The 18,160-nt window shown below is 41.1% G+C and overlaps 2 protein-coding genes across 4 annotated transcripts; one reads left to right on the forward strand and one right to left on the reverse strand.

Moving 5' to 3' along the window:
• Positions 1–3,251: 3,251 nt before the first annotated feature.
• Positions 3,252–14,120, forward strand: LOC107282700 (zinc finger and SCAN domain-containing protein 21-like). Of its 2 annotated transcripts, XM_015810514.1 has the most exons (6): positions 3,252–3,275; positions 4,603–5,539; positions 6,861–6,981; positions 9,612–9,917; positions 10,002–10,086; positions 12,318–14,120. In XM_015810514.1, the coding sequence occupies exons 2-6, from the start codon at positions 4,727–4,729 to the stop codon at positions 12,331–12,333; spliced, it is 1,341 nt and encodes a 446-aa protein (XP_015666000.1). In that variant the 5' UTR covers positions 3,252–3,275; positions 4,603–4,726; the 3' UTR covers positions 12,334–14,120. The 2 variants fall into 2 exon arrangements, with proteins under 2 accessions (XP_015666000.1, XP_015666001.1); XM_015810515.1 differs by lacking the exon at positions 3,252–3,275 and having other exon boundaries at positions 4,585–5,539.
• On the reverse strand, positions 13,424–18,083 carry LOC107282701 (structure-specific endonuclease subunit slx1). Of its 2 annotated transcripts, none has more exons than XM_015810518.1 (7): positions 18,068–18,083; positions 17,329–17,533; positions 16,708–16,759; positions 15,721–16,050; positions 15,160–15,293; positions 14,817–14,904; positions 13,424–14,542 (listed from the first exon to the last, which is right to left on the reverse strand). In XM_015810518.1, exons 2-7 carry the CDS (start codon positions 17,499–17,501, stop codon positions 14,513–14,515), a joined length of 807 nt encoding a protein of 268 aa, XP_015666004.1. In that variant the 5' UTR covers positions 17,502–17,533; positions 18,068–18,083; the 3' UTR covers positions 13,424–14,512. The 2 variants fall into 2 exon arrangements, with proteins under 2 accessions (XP_015666004.1, XP_015666003.1); XM_015810517.1 differs by lacking the exon at positions 18,068–18,083 and adding an exon at positions 17,897–17,906.
• Positions 18,084–18,160: the final 77 nt, after the last annotated feature.

Raw genomic sequence — 18,160 nt, forward strand, 5'->3', positions numbered from 1 at the left:
AGCATAGAATGGTGGAATATAGGTTAGGTTTTTAGATAAAATTTTTTTTTCTTTTTATACATATACATATATTTCACCTACTTATGTAGAATTATATTTTGTGGAGTTAGGGATATTAATATAAGGTTACTTTTAGATGAATAGTATCCTGGGATTAGGTTTGGGAAGTCCGGGTGGGGGGTGGGGGTGGAGTTTTCAATTGTGATGTACTTGTGATGTGTTCTTTTTCTTATGTTGAAAATAATAAAAAAAAATTTGGAAAAAAAAAAAACAAAAACAAAAACAATATACAGGTAGTTCTCAACAATTGAGCCCAAAATTCCTGTTGCTAAGTGACACAATTGTTAAGTGAATTTTGCCCCATTTAACAACCTTTCTTGTCACTGTTGTTAAGTGAATCACTACAGTTCTAAAGTTAGTAACACAGTTGTGAAGTGAATCTGGCTTCTCCATTGATTTTGCTTGTCAAAAGGTGGTAAAATGATCCTGGGACACTAACTGTCATAAATATGAATCAGTTGCTGAGCATCTGAATTTTGATCACATGACCATGGGGATGCCACAATGGTTATTAAGTGTGAAAAACGGTCATAAGTTATTTTTAGTTGTAACTTCAAATGGTCACTAAATGAACTGTTGTAAGTTGAGGACTACATGTACTGAACAAATCACACTATTGTATGATTCTGTGTGGGATATGAACTGACTTGAGTTTACTCAACCTAACTGTCTAGACTAAAGACACACAAAATCTGGAACAGAATAACAGAGTTGGAAGGGACCTTGGAGGTCTTCTAGTCCAACCCGCTACTCAAGCAGGCGATCCTATACTATTTCAGACAAATGGCTGTTCAATCTTAAAAACCTCCCCACACAGCACTCACAACTTCTGGAGGGAAATCAACCCCGAATTTGTCCAAACACAATGAATGTTTCTTCATGTGATGAAAGAACATATGCGAAAGAGTGCATTCAGTATTTCATACAATTAGAAACTGCAAAGGGCCTCTTAAAGCCTCTTAAGCTATCAAGATCAAACCTCTGCTCAGTGCAAGAATTCACATAAAAAAAATCTAGAGGCTGTACCGCTTCTAGAATATTAATTCCACTGTCACAGTTTTTCCTTACAGTATGAACCAGTTGGGTCTATTCAAATGGAGGGCAGAAACTAGCCATGAGGCAAGGGTGCTTTAAACCAGATTCCTGCCCTGAGTGTGAATCTGGAATCAGTGATGTAAATAACATTTTCCAGCTCAACAATGTTAACATTTGATTGGAATCTGCTTCTGATATTTTGATATCCACTATTCTATATCTTGCCTTCACAACTCTGGAACTGTTTTTTATAAGACTGATAAAACTCTCCCCAGATAGCCATATACAATGGTAGAGCCAAGTACATTTTGGGTCAGTGTTTTTCAACCATGGCTACTTTTAAGTTGTGTGGATTTCAATTCCCAAAATTCTCCAGTCAGCATGGGCAATGGACCTGTAAGTTTGGTTTTTTTTAAATATCTCTGCTATTATAGATAGCCTGTGTTTAAAAGATATTATAGAAGAGGCACATGTTTTACTGGACAAGTCTGAGATAGATTTGAAAGGTGAACTACTGCATATATAATGAATACCAGCTGAGGTCTTAATATTAGAAATGATATACAAATAATAAATAAACCAAAAAGTGACCTGGATAATTTTCCTATACTGGATTTAAAAAAAAAAAGTCTTGTTAAAGTTTTGAAGGATTTTATGAGAGGGAGAAAGAAAAAAATGAAAAGAAATCCAGTACCTGAAGGGATTAAAGATCAATATTGTTAGAAGTAAAAGGAATATAAAGTTGGTTTATTTGATCAAGGTTAAATTAGAATGTTATCTCTGGTTACCTTTACTGGACTTTTACTAACTGGGATCAAATGGCCACCTTTACATTTGCTTACAAATAAGAGATGAGATATGGGAAGAAGTTATCATTTGTTGTATTTTAAGAGAAAGTGATAAGTTACTAAAATGCATATACTTGTTATGAAGGAATAAATCATTTCTTTACATATTGTTCTTTTATTATTATTTTTTCTTTTCTATTTTTCTTTCCATTTTTTTTTACTTTTTAGTTTGCATTCATTCCTAATATTCAATGGTAATATTTAATATATATTTTTAAGAACTCTCCCCCACCATCCCCAAATAGCCATAAAACACCTTCAGGCTGAGTGTTACAAGTACAGCTGAATCCGAAGGCATCAGCCAGAGAGAATTTCACTTGTGCTGTCCTAAGTTTCTTAAATCATTAAGTTACTGAGTCATGAAGACCTTGGTTACTTTGGCCACACACTTCGTGAAGGTTTCTATCAAGAGTTTTTCAAATTTGGCCGTATTAATACGTGCGAACTTCAACTCCCAGAATTCCCCAGCCAGCTGAAAGTAAGTTCACACATTTTTATGCGGTCAAGGTTGAAAAACACAGCTTTATAGTGCAGTCTATTGCCATCACGAAAGGGTTAAAAAAAATAAACGCCACAGCCAAGCTCCTAGAGTGGCTCGGCGAGCGCCATCCAAAGGGAGGGGATGTAAGGTGCGACCATGCTTTCCCGTTCCGTCCAAAGATGGAAAGAAATGGAACGTGGCCTTCGATTTGATCCCCTTTATTTCCTCGAGGGGAACCGCACAGCGGTGAGTCCCGGGCAAGGAGAAAGGGACGAAAGCCAGAGGCGAAGCGGGCTGGAGAAACTAGGAAGACGCCTCGCTTTGCCTCCCTCCACCAGCCACGTGGTTCTTGGGATCGGGAGGCTTTTTGGGATCGCGGGAGGGTCACCTTTTTGGGGGCCGAGCGGGCCCACCTGAAGTTGCTTTGTGGCTTGCCCTGATAAATGCACGCGTGTCTTTCCAACCCTTGGAAGTGTGTGCACGAAAGATTCGGGTCTTCCTAGGTTGATTCGCGCTAGTTTTAGACGGGTTTGGGGGGGGGGGAAGAACCATGCTATACAGTGCAAGTCTGCAGGTGGAAGATGCTGGCTTGCTTTTGCTTTGAAAACCAACCCAAAGAAGCTCCCTGCAAGTCGAGCATCGCCACGGCCGGAAATCAAAGGTTTCCCCCTCGCTTTCTCTCCTTGTTGGGTTAGTCTTCTGCTTGCAGGGAGACTGGCAAGCTGGTTTTGGCAGCGCGAGCGTTGAAAAGTGTGCGCTTCCCCATTCGTGTCCTGAAGTGGTGCAGTCCGCTCTTCCGCTGCATTCGGAGGCGAGAGGGAAGCGCGAGGTAGACTGCATGAAAGCGAAAGGTGAGCCAGCAGGGCCTTTCCACTGACACTTTGGGAGGGGGGTTTCCCTATTTAACCCCTCTCCTCCCAAAACTGCCTTGCTAAGCGGATCGCGTCCGTGTCCGGAGGAAGACTCGGGACGGTGATCTCGGCCCACTTCTTTAGCCAGCCCGGGGCTAATGGTAGCTGGCAATGGTCGTGATATAACCTTCACGACCCCCCAGTTTATTTTGTTTTCTGCTTTCCTTGTGTATTTCGTGGCCCTAAAAATCATCTTGCATTTTTTTCTTTCATTTTTGCATGGAAAAGAGGGCGTGGCAGTTTATTATTATTATTATTATTATTATAATTATAATTAAATAGTGTAATCTTCGACTGTCAGTATTCCTTCCCTTTCTCTCAAGATGTGCCTGTCTTGTGTTTATTCCTCTCAACCATTTCAGATGTTTTCACCTTTTCTGCCTTGTGACAGGATCTGCATCCCAGAATACTTATCTTTCTTCTGCTCTTTTCCAAAAGCTTTGGGACAAGACCCTCCTCCCCTAACTCATATAGCTAAGATCATATATCTACATTTGAAATAACTTCTTATTGTTTTCTTGTATTGTTTCTTTTCCTAGTTCTTCTTATTTTTAGATTGTAAGAGCCTTGGGGCAGGGAACTGACCTCATTCTTTATGGATAACCTCATGGATTGTTGATTTTTAAAAAAAGATAAAAAGAATAAATGGGAAGCAGAACAAGGCGACAGAAGAGACTGCATCTCTGCAAATAGAAAGCCACAGCATTTTCTCTGGTGCCCTAAATCCTTATTTGCATTTTTTTAAAGTATGAGACCTATCTACAGTATTACTATTTGTTTTCTCTTTCATTTGCAGCTCATTCTTTGCTAGGTTTAGTATTTTTGTGCTGCTAAGAAGGTAATCAGATAAATTTCACCTAGCTGCAGTTTTATTTATATACTTTTGGTGTGTAGTCAGAGCACCTAAGGGACTGTATCTGATAGTTTTGATGAATGGATACTACATTGGGAATAATTAAAAGGCTGTATAAATTTGTTAGTGTTTATGGTTATCCCCCTCCCACAAAGTCTTTTCTAACCAACACTGCCTTAATGGTAACGATGGCAGCTGAAAATTTTCACCTGAGAGGTGATTATGAATAAATCTTATCAAATACATTCAAGTGGAATTAAAAAAAAAAGATATGGAGAGAATGTTGACGGCAAAGCATTATATCAAAGCTATAATGCAAACTTTAAACAAAACAGTAACCAAGGAAATTGGGTGGCATAAATTGAAAATAATGTTACTTTAAAAGACTATCAGTCTCCCATTTTTTTCTGACAGGAATATGCCCACACTGCCTTGTTACAGATTTCACTAGCCCCTGCCGAAGTCTGGCCCCAGAGCGCTTTGAGAGAGGCTGCAGGAGAGACACAGCTGCTCCGTTGGCAGCTCCTCGGGCCACAAAATGGCTGCACAGCAATACCCAAACAACATGGCTGCTCTTTCAAAAGAGGTAGAGGACATGAGATGTCCCTTGCAGGTCCCAGTGAAAATGGAAATTCCCTGCCAAGCAGATGACAGTGCAAAAGGGGGAGAGGGAAAAGGCCTTGCCACCATTCCATCTGAAACCAGTGAAGATTTCACAAGAGCGGCATCCAGGGTGAAGCAGGAGCTGGCAGAAGAGCAACCGCAAAGTTGGGAATGCCAGTGGCAAAGAGTGCTAGAGGTGGTGCCTGCTCCCTTCACCACTCCAGTCTGGGACAGCCTGCAGCTGCCTCCTTTGATTCAAGGGGGCAGCACTGAGGCCTATCTGGCCACCTTTGAGCGTGTGGCGGATGCTTCCCAATGGCCACGGGAAGAGTGGGTGACTCGTCTTGTGCCAGTCCTTAGCGGACAAGCTCAGCAGGCCTATTTCAGCCTGGATGCAAAAGACAAAGCTGATTATGGGAAGGTGAAGGTGGCCATTCTGAGGCTGGATGACTACCTCGCCATTGAGGCGCACCGCCAGCGTTTCAGGCATTTCTGCTACCTGGCTGCCGATGGGCCTCGGATAGCATGTCAGCAACTGCAGGAGCTCTGTCACCGCTGGCTGAAGCCCGAAGGCCAGAGCAAGGAGCAAATCCTGGATCTGCTTATCTTGGAGCAGTTCCTTGTCATCCTTCCACAGGAAATGCAGGACTGGATTAGGGAGCGCGGTCCGGAGACGTGCAATCGAGCGGTGGCCTTGGCAGAGGAGTACCTGCAGGAGCAGCAGGAGACGGAGAAGTGGGCCCAACAGGTGAGGAAGAATGGAGGACTCTCCAGGGTAGGCAAAAGGGAAAACGCATTTTGCTGCCATGGGAGACCAAGAAAAATCAGGGCTGTAAGTTGAAAACAGCAGCCTAGAAAAAGGCAGTAACAGACCACTCCCGATCTCTTGCTTAGAAAACTTCATGAAGTTCAAGAGTAAAGTTCGGTTATAGGAGATTTTTTTAAAAAATTATACATATGCATGCATAAAGTGTATTTATACATACATACACACACACATACACATGCTAATATGAAGAAATGGGTATTGTTTTAGCCTTTGCAAGCTGCTAAAGAATTAGGCAATTAGTACACCCCAAAACCATCAACTTACAACAGGTTGCTTAACAACTGTTCCAAGTTCTGAAGGAACTAGCTAAGGATACTTACAACACAAATTTGATCCTCCCCCCTGTCATGTGATTGCACATTCAGCAACTGGGCCATATTTGCATTTTATGACAGTTTTGCCAAACACTGGCATTTACATCCAGTTTTTGGCAAAACTGCTCATAGTGAAACTGTTGGTTCACTTAATGACTGCCACAAAAAAGGTTATAAGATCAGGTTTAGAACCATCATAAGTGTATGACTGAAGGGCAGGCTCCATTACAGTCATAATTCGAGGACTATCCCTATTGCAAAAGGTGTATAATAAATTATGGTTTCTTATAAGACTCTTCTGAAAAAGAGTATACACACCCAAACATACACACAGACTTATCTATATGCATACAAATAATGAACAAAATTGCCTACCCAATTCAAAAAGCAGCATGTGTCAAACAAATGGGAAGCGCAAACCAAATCTTTAAAATTAACTGTGATTCTGTTTGTAATCAGTTATGATTGGTTGGAAGATACTAGACAAACCAGTATGTATTTCCATGCTGATGACTGTACTAAAGTTGTAGGTATAGACACCATTTCTATATGTAAATGAGCCAAGTTGGGTAGGTTGTGGGAGGAACTGTTCAGCAAACTATCTGCATTGTTTGGTGTGATTGCAGTGCTTGTTACAGCAATCACTATTTATTTGTTTTGATTATTGAGGGATCACATACTATGCTGCATATCCCATCTTCTCTGCCTAGTTTTAATTTTGTTATATTTATGGGCAGTGCTTTTCTTTGTGCATCAATAAAGATTAGAAACTTGACTTAACATGTCAAGTTAGTGTGAAAAGTTCTGCACTCAGCATCAGTTTCAAAGCCCTATCCCTTGTATCCAGCACACATGCCTACAACTCTTAACATATATCCTATCCTTGGATTAGCTACTCTAACCATGTCTCTTTATCTTTGTTTCAGGTAACTGTACCAATTGAGATGGTGATAGTTAATTCTCCCACTGTAGATCAGGCCCAGTCAGAAGCAAAACATCTCCACAAAGAAAACAAACAGGTTGACAGTGAAAATAGTATTTCTCAAGGTAACTGTTTTATTTTATTAAACTATATATCAAAAGAAAACTATATGTTCAACAGTGTTACTACATAATGCAATGCTCAATGATTATCATAAAAAAGAAGAGGAAGCCTTGAAAAATTAAGTTTGAACAAAAGAATTCCAAAAAGATTTGACCATATTGCTCAAAATTCTTCATTGCCTCTTTGTTGAAAAACAAAACAAAACAGAGACTGGCTAACAGCACATTTCAGCAACCCACTGCTACAAGCCAAGCCCTGTTCTGTTATTTCTCCATGGCTCAAAAATTATGATTCTTGATGTCTTTATAATTTCCAAATATTGTAGATATTACCCAAAAAATGCTTATGCAATTCAAATGCAATTTCTAATATAACAGGAAATGAATTTCATGTTACTTAAAGCAGCCTTCCATTTATTTACAAAGACAGGACATTCAATCTGATTATTCAGAGACTTGAAATAATTGACATAAATACAATTAGCTCTCTTCTCCTTATAAAAAAGGGAGATTGTTTGCAAAGTAATCATAATGAAGGTTTTTCAGAAAGAAAGGATTTGCTGCTGATTTTTTTATTATTATGTGCGTTTTACGCTACAATATTACAGTCTGGTTTCTGTTAACCCTTAACTTGGATCCTCGATTAATTTCTTCTCTTCTGAGAAAAGAAATGGATTCAAAAATGTGACTCAGTACAGGTAGTCTTCGACGTAGAATCATTCGTTCAGCAGCCGTTCACAAGTTACGATGGCACTGAAAAAGTGTCTTATGACCGGTCCTCACTCTTATGACCATCACAGCATCCCTACAGTCATGTAATCAAAATTTGGAGGCTTGGCAACCAGTATGTGTTTACAACAGTTGCAGCATTCTGGGGTCATGTGCATTTGCAGCCTTCCCAGCTGGCTCCTGACAAGCCATCAGTGGGAGATGCCAGATTTGCTTAATAACTGTGTCATTCCTTTAACAACAGCAGTGATTTGCTTAACAACCATGGCAAAACAGGTAGTAAAATTGGCCACACTTCATTTAATCACCTTGCTTTGCAGTGGAGATTCTGGTCCCAATTACGATCATAAGTCAAGGACTATTTATATGTATCTGACTCTATCCTACAAAAAAATTAAAAGGTAACCTTGCTTTTAAGGAATAAAGCAATTGACTGCTAGTACAGGTACACCTTGATTTACAACAGTTCATTTAGTGACTGTTCAAAATTACAATGGCACTGGAAAAAAGTGACTTAATGACCATTTTTCACACAACCATGCGGCATCCCTGGGATCACATGATCAAAATTTGGATGCTTGGCAACTGGTTTATATTTATGATGGTTGCAGTGTTTTGCGACTCCTGACAAGCAAAGTCAATGGGGAAGCCAGGTTTACTTAACAACCGTGTCACTAACTTAACAACTGCAGTGATTCACTTAACAACTGTGGCAAGAAGGGTTTTAAAATGGGGCAAAACTCACTTAACAAATGTCTCAGCAACAAAAATGTTGGGCTTAAGTTGAGGATTACCTGTGTTAAGCAAGAGGGAAGAGCAATTAAAGGAGAAAATTACATGAGAATATGGAGGGAAAGTCTGGCCTTCATCTCTAATAAAATTCTCCCACCTGGTTTTTAATGCAAAACATCCAAAGGGCTCTGGATAGATAAACTTTGTGATGACCTTAAGATTTCCAGAGAGGGTTTGGGATATACAACCAGAAAGGGGGGGAAAAATCAGTCCACCTTGAAGCATAAAAGTGGGACTGCCTCTCTACCCATTCAGGGTGAATGGCAGTGAAATCATTGAAGGTAAGACAATGGAATGGAAGTGAGATGAACATTAAGGATAAAATTACACCAAAATGAAGAAAAGAAGTCTTGTTCTTGAAAGAGGACAAATTTGACATAAAGCATTGGATGAGGAATAGGGACCTCCTGACTGTTTTTAAGTTTGACATCCCAGTGTGGAACGTGAAACAGCTTAAATTGTTCAATGCTGCCCTTATTTTTTTTAAATGATTTTATGTATACACAGTGTAAAGTTGAGCTTCCCAGTATGCTGAATTTAACACAAGGACCACAACTTACTCATTTTAGGAATCGTATCATCTGCCAGAACAACCTATATCATTCTGATTAGCTGAAATGATATTCCACAGATACAATGCTATTACAGGTAGTCCTTGACTTACGATCACAATTGAGTCCCATTTCTTTTACAAAACGAGACAGCTTTTAAGTGAGTTTTGGCCCATTTTACGACTTTCTTGCCACAGTTTTTAAGTGAATCACTGCAATTGTTAAACTAGTAACACGGTTGTCAGGTGAATCTGGCTTCCCCATTGACTTTGTCAGAAGGTCACAAAAGCTGATCACATTGACCCCAGGACACTGCAACCGTCATAAATACATGCCAGTTGCCAAGCATCTGAATTACGATCACATGACCATGGGGATGCTGCATTGGTTGTAAGCATGAAAAACAGTCACAAGTCACTTTTTTCCGTGCTGTTGTAACTTTGAACGGTCACTAAATGGACAATTGTAAGTCAATAATTACCTGTACTACATACCTTGATAAACCAAACATAGCAACTATAAAATTTTGGTCTTTCCTATCGCTTGTTTTTCTTCAATCAGAAGACAATTTTGCCAGAATGGGGGCAAAGGATATGCACCAAGGAGAGTTGGAGGCAGAGGAACGAGGATGGAGGTCTCCAGAATTTGGAGAGGTCCTTTTCCCAAAAGGCAGCCCCAGAAGATCTCACGTGAGCAAGTGTGATTCAGAAAGACCTCAGAAAGGCAGCCTTTCCACAAGGATGATGAAGGATGAAGTGTTTGGGGGAGTCCCGACCGACCTCGAAATGAAACGACATCTGTGTAAGGAGTGTGGGAAAAGGTTTCGGAAGAAGTGGGATCTCATCAGGCACGAAAGGATCCACACGGGTGAGAAACCGTATCAATGTCCAGAATGTGGGAATAGCTTCAACCGGAACACAACCCTCACAAAACATCTCCTCATTCATTCAGGAGAGAAGCCTCACCAGTGCACGTACTGCGGAAAGAGGTTCACACGCCGTTCACATGTTGTGAATCACCAGAGACGCCACTCGTGGTAGGTATCCCTCTGTTTCCCTCAGCTGTGTGGTTGGGAAACTCGCAATTCACTAAATCCCCTGTGTGGCCATCTTGGGTTCTTGGGAGTAAAAGCAACAGCTAAAATTAAGAAAGTAATAGATATGTGAGTTGAAAGGAAACGTGGGCAGGAGGAGCACGTTGGTGGTAGTTTGTTCTCCGAACTTGTTTAGTTTCTGAATGTTTCGTCACCAGGCTAGGTAACGTCATATTACTTAGAACAGGGGTCCCCAGCACCTGGGCCATGGTCCGGTATCGGGCCTTGGCATGCCAGAAATGGGGCTGTGGAGACAAGCAAAGCCCCATCCGTGGGATGCAAGCAGCATGTGAAACCCTGCCCCCTCCAGTCCACGGTAAAACCTCTCTCCACGGAACCGGTCACTGGTGCCAAAAAGGTTGGGGGCCGCTTACCTAGGAGCATAGCCTGGTAAATCTTTATTGACATTTCCTTCTTAAGGGATCATTATAAATCAGTGTTTCTCAACTTTGGCAACTTTAACATATGTGAACTTCAACTCCTAGAATTCCCTAGGCAGTTGAAGTCCATTTATATTAAGGTTGAGAAATAACTGTAATAATGAATGTTCAGATTGCAGAAGAAAGGAGGTAGGCTGTACTAATTAGGATGGAGAAAAAACATTTTCATTGGCGCTACAAAGTTCCCATCAGGTGGAGATTGAAACAAATGCCCATTGAAAAGCAAGTGTGGAATACGGGGATGTCGAGAATTTCCCAAACTGCAGTCCTAGGATAACCTAGCTAACATTGTGAATGGTGAGGGATGCTGGCAGTAGAAATCAACAACACCTAGAGAGCTACAGGATTCTTGCTCCTTTTTAAGGAGACAAAAGAGAGATAGGGACTGTTGTCTGATTAAAGAGGAAGGTAAATTCCTCTATAATCAGTCAGCCTTACTCTTGAGTGTCTTTTTGCGTACTTACCCAGAAATCAGCCTCATTGGACACAGGAGCTGTGACTGATCAACACACTTATTTGGGTTATTTTTACGTACAACATATTAAACCACTGTTTCTCAGTCTTAGCAGCTTTAAGAGGTGTGGACTTCAACTCCCAGAATTCCCCAGCCAGCATGAGTTTTGATGAAAAACACTGTATTAGATACACCCCAGAAACGCAGCCAGTTCAGATTCAGAAGACGAATCATTTTAACTCCAAAGCATCCTAAGTCAGTTGTTAGACAAAATTTCTGGCCAGAAAATCACCAAATGCAGAATACCAGCCACTTCTGAGCTAATAGTGCATTGTCCAGTTAATCTTGCAAGGAAACAATATGTGACAAACAGAACTGGAAATATAAGACAAAACATTACAAAATTTGCTGCTATGGTCTGTCAATCAAAGTAGTTGTCTCTCCCCCCCCCCCCAAGAGAGATTAGCTGCTATGGCCAAACCATCATATTTGCCTGCTGCCTGGTTAGCTAATGGAGAAGGGGGCCCTTGATGAAAAGGAACCTTACAAGTGCTTTCTATGTACAAGGATCATGGATGCTGAGCAAAACCAAAAGAAGAGGTTAGGAAATCCATATTTCCCCAAATGGTGGCATTAGACCCAGTTAGCATGATTGCATGCTGCCAGATCTATCTATAAACCTGGGTTAATAGCAGTCTGTGTTAAAAAATATGGTGAAGAAGGGGAAAAAATGGCTTTTCTTTTTTCTTCCAAAATGAGTTCTGCATCCTAGTTTCAACCTCTGGCATCTTTAGAATCAGAGAACAGATGAGCTTTTAGAGCAGGGGGTGTCAAACTGCCGGCCCGCGGGCCAGATGCATCATGTGGGGCAGGTTTTGTCAAACCTGCCCCATAGCAAAAACATCGTAAATTACAGTCATGTGACCATGGAGTGCTATAAACAGCCATAAATGCAGTCATGTGATCACAGGAGGGGGAACCCGATGTCAGAACTTCAAAACTGGGTTGTAAGTATCTTTTGGAGGGTTCATCATAACTTTGAAGAGCCATTATAAATCGAGGACTATCTGTACTAGGACTATGTATATGAGTGAATGACATGCAAGCTGATTTTTCACTTTTGTTTTAAGGGGCTGGATCATTTTTTTCTGAATGTCCTCTTCAATCCTTTTCTAAATGTTAAAGGCTGTCCAATTTCAGCTAAATTATGGCCCATTTGAAAGAGGACCGGTCTTGATTTTCTTATTATTCTGATAATCTGTTTTCCACTTTGTTTGCAGCCAAGGAAGATCTTGACAAAAGGATCTACTGCTTCCAGTTTGTGCAACAGATTGAGAAGTCCTGTACGACGGGGGAATAAAGGTAGTTTGGTTTGTGTCCTGCAGGGCTTGGAATCCAGACCAGGTGTGGGAGTGGTGTGGAATAATGTCTATTTGCTCTTTGTCCACATCTTGAATTTGAACAAAATGTGTCTAAGGACACACACAGCTCTCAGGGGAATCAACTCTGTTGAGAGTGCAAAGGAAAATCTGTACATATTTATGCCATTCAGTGAAGATAGACTTCATCCAAGTCAAAACTATTCATCCACATTTTACTTGATCCAGAATGGGAGTGAGGAGATTGAGTTCCTGTTTATTTATTTTGAATTTTTGGACCGCTTGCTGGCTAGAAGTGAGTATTTCATCACGTCACTGATTCAATCCTTAGTGTAGATAAGTGAATACTCCTGGGAAAATAGCTAATTTTGATCAGTATTTTTGTATCAGCTAAAGCCTTGTGAAATCAGAAAAATCCTTTTCCCTGCTTTGCTGTACCAATGCCCAAAACAAATGAGGCTCATTCAGGAAGTAAGATTTAAAGGCAAAACATCTTCTAGTAATGGAGCAGGCTGGCAAAATGATACTTGCCAACTATTTTGGGAGGCAGTCCACAGATTTAACCCATGAAGATGGAACTCACTGGAAAAGCGATACTAACCATTAACTCAGAATAAAAGAAATTCCATGTTTTAAAGCTAGAGGCAAGACTGATTGATTGATCAAGAAGCACTGACCTAGTATGCTCTTAAATGCAAATTTATATCCAGAATGTGTTCCCATCATGGAGACTTCAGTCCTTTTGCACCTCAGGTTGCTTAGATGTAGGTATATGTTTGGCAGTGCAATTTGGGGAGGGAAGGCCAGATAGGAAAACAGAAAGCAAAGTGGCCTCATTGTATGTTGTGCTTGCTGTGATGGATTTTTATATTGCTCTCTGGCAAGTTCTTAGCGGTAATCATACTTTTACTGCAAGGTTAGAAAACTGGCCTTCCAGTGGCTGCTGAAGACAGCTCTCAGCCTTCCTCACAACTGGCCGTGCTGGAATAATGTGAAGTGAAACTGACTTGGCTATTTAACGATTCATTTTTTATTCTGTACAGTAGAAAACCAGTGCAACATTTGTTTACATAATAAGTTGTTTTCCCTTTTTACAAACAGTCTAAAAACTGCTTAGAGATACTTGATTACAGAATTCATAAATTAATTTTCACAAAGACAAACATCTGTTCTAATATATTGTCAAATCATTTTGGCTTTTCAGGCTCTTAAAATCCTATTCTAACTAAGTGCATATATTTCACATCAGAGGAAAAAAATTGACTTTTCTTCAAAGCTGGATCCTTTTTAAAAACAGTACACCACAGATAAAATCTGGAATAACTTCAAATCTTATGGCCATTATGTGGGGAATATTTATTTTCTAGGAATAGTCTTTTATATATTCTTCATTTTCTATGGCTGCCTTTTTAGCATATATGAGATAACTGCTATCTTTATGATACAAACTTTCAAGTTTATTTTGTACACTATCATAATCAACAAAGACATGTCAGTTAACTTCATTAAAAACATAATTCTACCTTGATGGTTCAACTGATGGACTTTTAATTCATTAATTTAGAGGTTTTAGGCAAGCTACTATGCATTCAGTCTTCTCATCTGCAATATTTGGTTAATGCCAAGCTAAAAAGAAAGTTGTAAGAATTACTGAAAGTGTTTGTTAAATGCTTTGCATAAATGAGAAAAAGACCATATACAATCAGAAATGTGTTTTCTCAAGAATCTCTCTCTGCGTTCCAAAGAGTGTCTTTTTTTACAATCCACTTAAGCATTCAATGCACTATATATACAATATAAAACAATAGCTATATTATTTACATCCTCATTTTAAGTTTATTGAGCATGATTCCTGTCTCTCAATCCATAAACATCCAGGTTGTTCAATTTAATTATTCCACTTAATAACATTAAACATGATTTTGTTACATGATTCTGGAGTGGAAAACATGAGCAGAAAACCCAGCCTTTCTTAGCTGTTTTCTAGACTTTTGGACATCAGACTAAGAGAAGCTGAACTGTGCACCATGTTGTGATCCGTTGATCAACTCTCAGCAAGGAAATAGATCCTGGTCACTTTTTAAAGGTCTTCTCCCTCACGGTTGCAGTTCATCAGCCCAGTGCTTCTGCAGCATAAAAGTAATTATATTGGGTGAAGACATAAGTGAAGCAGGTACAATATATATAGGAAAAATAAAGAAGATAAAGTATCAGTTTGCCTAAGCTATAGTCAAAATTATCAATGGTGAAGAGAGGAAAAATATTGATCCAAAGAAGAAAAGATTAACTCACAATTCAAAGTTTCAATTAAATCAGGACATAAAACTGCTGAACTTAATTCAGGAAATAAACATTTCAAGATAAACCACACAAGTCTAGGAATAACAGCAAGAGTTTTACCTGAGAGGAGGAGGGATCAGCCTCTAAGTTACCATAGCAACCTTTATGGTGACGAATCAGATCTCCCCAAAGGATAAGATTCTTGCAGCTGAGGAAAAGGGGGAAACCAGGATATTGTGAGTTTTAGTCTCACATCGGACATAAAAGACTGTTGTGGGGATAATAGGAGGAGGAAGGCATATTAGGTATGTTCACCACCTTGAGCTAGTTAAAAAGTAATACAGGTGGGATAAAAGCCAATAAATAAATAAATGGAGCTAACAATTGGGAAACAGGTGCAAGGGCAGAATACCAACATCTACACCTCCACATCCTCCCCCAATGCACAGAAGAAATTGCTCACCCTGGGCACTGCCCTTCAATGGGCAGGATATGATTAGGCTCCTTTTCCAGGAAAAGACGAGACAGGCAAAATATATGAGCAGCCATGGTACAAGTTGAATGAAAACAGTGCAAGGGAATGTCCTCGTCCCCATCCTGCAGAGAGGAATTTGAGAAAGAGTGCACTTCAGTCCAGAGGAATCTGCTGCTCCCCAAACAAATATAGGGTTAACTGCCGCCATCTTTTGATCTCAAGTCCAGTTCTTCCCCGCCCTTCCTTGGTTAAAATTATTTCCTCCACTTCAAATCCAATTCTGCCTTAGAGGAGGCATCTTATAGAAGCTCAGCTCCCATTTTGTCAGAGCAAACCTGCCTCTTAGGATCCACTCAACCTCTAGCCCAGGGGTCTTCAAACTTGGCCCTTTTATGACTTATGGACTACAACTCCCAGAATTCCTTAGCCAGCGTGCCTGGCTGAGGAATTCTGGGACTTGAAGTCCACAAGTCATAAAAGGACCAAGTTTGAAGACCCATGCTCTAGCCTTTCTGTTTGTGGAAAGAACACAGCATCCCTGACGGTTACCTGGAAGGTCTTCAGACAGACACTACAATGTTTTGTGATCGCCACTTGTTCCTCGGGAGATAATGGTTCATCATGCTTACTGTCTTTGACAGCTCGAACTGGCCCAAAGGCTATGGGCATGTGTAAGGGGGGTTCCAAGCCTGGAGGGAACTCTCGGCAGTACTCCTGCTTGAGCCATCGTACGGTGAGGGGCAGACGGCACCATGGGGCAGTTTGCAGCATGTGGGCCAAGACACGCAAATGGAAGTCAAACTGACGCTCCCGTGTTTTGCGGCGGGTGACATGGGTGAGACGGCGGGAGGAGTGAGGGTGCTGCCAGGCCCACTCAAACTGGAAATTAACAAGAGACAAGAGAGATTAAATCAAATGGGATTGCTGGAATTTAGGAAAGAACGGAAGGGGAAGATCTTCCCACCTACTCTTATGGTTTAAGTATGGCTTTTTCAATCATAGGTAATCTTCGACTTACAGCCAGAATTGGGACCGTTGCTAAACAAGGCAGTTAAGTGAGTCACATACAATTTTATCACCTTTTTTGCCATGGTTAAGCAAATCACTGCAGTTGTTAGGTGAATCATGGAGTCATTAAGTGGAGTCCAGCTTCCCACATTGACCTTGCTTGTTGGAAGCCAGTTGGGAAAGTTGCAAATGGTGATCACATGACCGTGGGATACTGCAACCATCATAAATACATGCTGGTTGCCAAGTGCCCAATTTTGATCACATGACCATGTGGATCCTGCAACAGCAGTAAGTGTGAGGATTAGTTTTAAGTTATTTTTTTCAGTATTGTAATTTTGAATAGTCACTAAATGAATGGTTGTAAGTCAAAGACTACCTATATTCAACTGGCTGGGTTCCCACAACATACTGAATCCCATACTAGGTTTGGTGAACACACAGAACCTCAAGCTAGCTAACCACATTTTAGGTTGCCATATTCTGTGAATCCTGAAGAAACAAAATAAGTACTGAAAAGTGCCTTACGCGTAAAGCAGCCACATCAGAGGGGAAACCATGAACAATCAACACCATGTCCCTGCAAGAAGAGAGAAATGCATGAAGCCCAAAAGGACAGCAACACATTTGTCCCAGAAAGCTCCAGTTCCAGCCTTCTGAACTTTTGGCCTCACTGAGATCTCATCACAAAAGAGAAAAACCAGATAGTGAAAAAACAGTTTCCTATAAAGCAGGGGTCCCCAACCCCCGGTCCGTGGACTGGTATCCGGCCATGGCATGCCAGCAACCGGTCCACAGAAAAAGCAAAGCCCCAGGCAACATACAAAACCACGCACTCTCCGGTCCGTGGAAAAACCTCCATGAAACCAGTCCCTGGTCCCCAAAAGGTTGGGGACCTCTGCTATAGAGCAGTGTTTCCCAGCCTTACCCAATGTAAGATATGTGGACTTCAAACTCCCAGAATACCTGCTGGTATTTAAGAAGGCCACATTTTAAAATGGCTAAAATTGGGAAACGCTCGTCTGGAATTTCCCAAGGTTTTCCCCCTACATCTGGTTGGGGCTGAGAAGAAGCTGTATTTTCACTTCACAAATGTGGAACCCATGGTAGATTTGCGAACACAGCATCTTTTACACACTCTTGAATTACCATGGCCCACGTCCACTTGTCTTCCAGGCCCCACCACGCCGCTTTCCACCATTGTGTTGGTCTATGCGTCGTTCGGGATTGACAGTGAAGCCAATGTAGATCCGTCCCTGGTAACGGGGGTTGGTGCAGTATAGTAGATATACTCCAAAGAAGCCACATATTTCCACCACCATTTCTTCCACAAAGAGGAACAGGCTGGAGAAACCTACATGAAAGAAGAAATCAAATTTTATAAAAGCTGAACACCCATAATTGTATCCACCCATCAACAGAATCCAACAAACAGGGCTGATAACTATCAGGGGATCGGCATAGCTTACAAATGTTTTCGAACTACAATTCCCAGCATCGCTTGCTAACAGTCATCTGGCTGCTGCAGCTGGAATTGTAGTTAAGCCCTCCCTTGTGTTATTTTCCCTACTTCTCCGAGATAGTGAACTGCAAATCGGACTCCTTTGTATCTTCATGGCAGGAAGAAGGCATGTGAATTTTTGCCAGCCAACGGAATTCTCCACCAAAATATCCGAAACTGAAATTTCTGCATTGCCAAGTGGAGAAAAAACAGTACCTGTTGAATTTCTGCCTGCTGTGCAACCCAGACCCTGGAATGCAAACCTAATCCTGCATATAGCTTAAGTAGCGGTAGTGACTTCTACTACTTAGTAGAGTCCCCTTCCCCTTCGGATGCGGCTTGATCGACCCTGCCCAATAAGCAGACATTTCCCATTACGCCCTGCACCTTTCCAGCCCCAGCCTTCCTCCGCTCTCGTCGCCACGCCCCTTTCGAACCTGCCTACCTCGCGACCACAGCAGCCGGTAGACCGTTGCCTAG

This window comes from Protobothrops mucrosquamatus, unplaced genomic scaffold, assembly GCF_001527695.2.
Source record: "Protobothrops mucrosquamatus isolate PMUCROS unplaced genomic scaffold, P.Mucros_1.0 scaffold11, whole genome shotgun sequence".
Taxonomy (NCBI): Eukaryota; Metazoa; Chordata; class Lepidosauria; order Squamata; family Viperidae; genus Protobothrops; species Protobothrops mucrosquamatus.

Excerpts from the sequence above, each read along its gene's own strand:
- LOC107282700 (XM_015810514.1), top strand. The coding sequence starts at position 4,727 with ATGGCTGCACAGCAATACCCAAACAACATGGCTGCTCTTTCAAAAGAG. Across the intron at positions 5,540-6,860 it reads CGGAGAAGTGGGCCCAACAG|GTAACTGTACCAATTGAGAT; the intron begins GTGAGGAAGAAT and ends TCTTTGTTTCAG. Across the intron at positions 9,918-10,001 it reads GCACGAAAGGATCCACACGG|GAGAGAAGCCTCACCAGTGC; the intron begins GTGAGAAACCGT and ends TCATTCATTCAG.
- LOC107282701 (XM_015810518.1), bottom strand. The coding sequence starts at position 17,501 with ATGGTGGTGGAAATATGTGGCTTCTTTGGAGTATATCTACTATACTGC. Across the intron at positions 16,051-16,707 it reads CTGATGTGGCTGCTTTACGC|TTTGAGTGGGCCTGGCAGCA; the intron begins GTAAGGCACTTT and ends GTTAATTTCCAG. Across the intron at positions 15,294-15,720 it reads TCTGTCTGAAGACCTTCCAG|GATGGGGACGAGGACATTCC; the intron begins GTAACCGTCAGG and ends TCCTCTCTGCAG.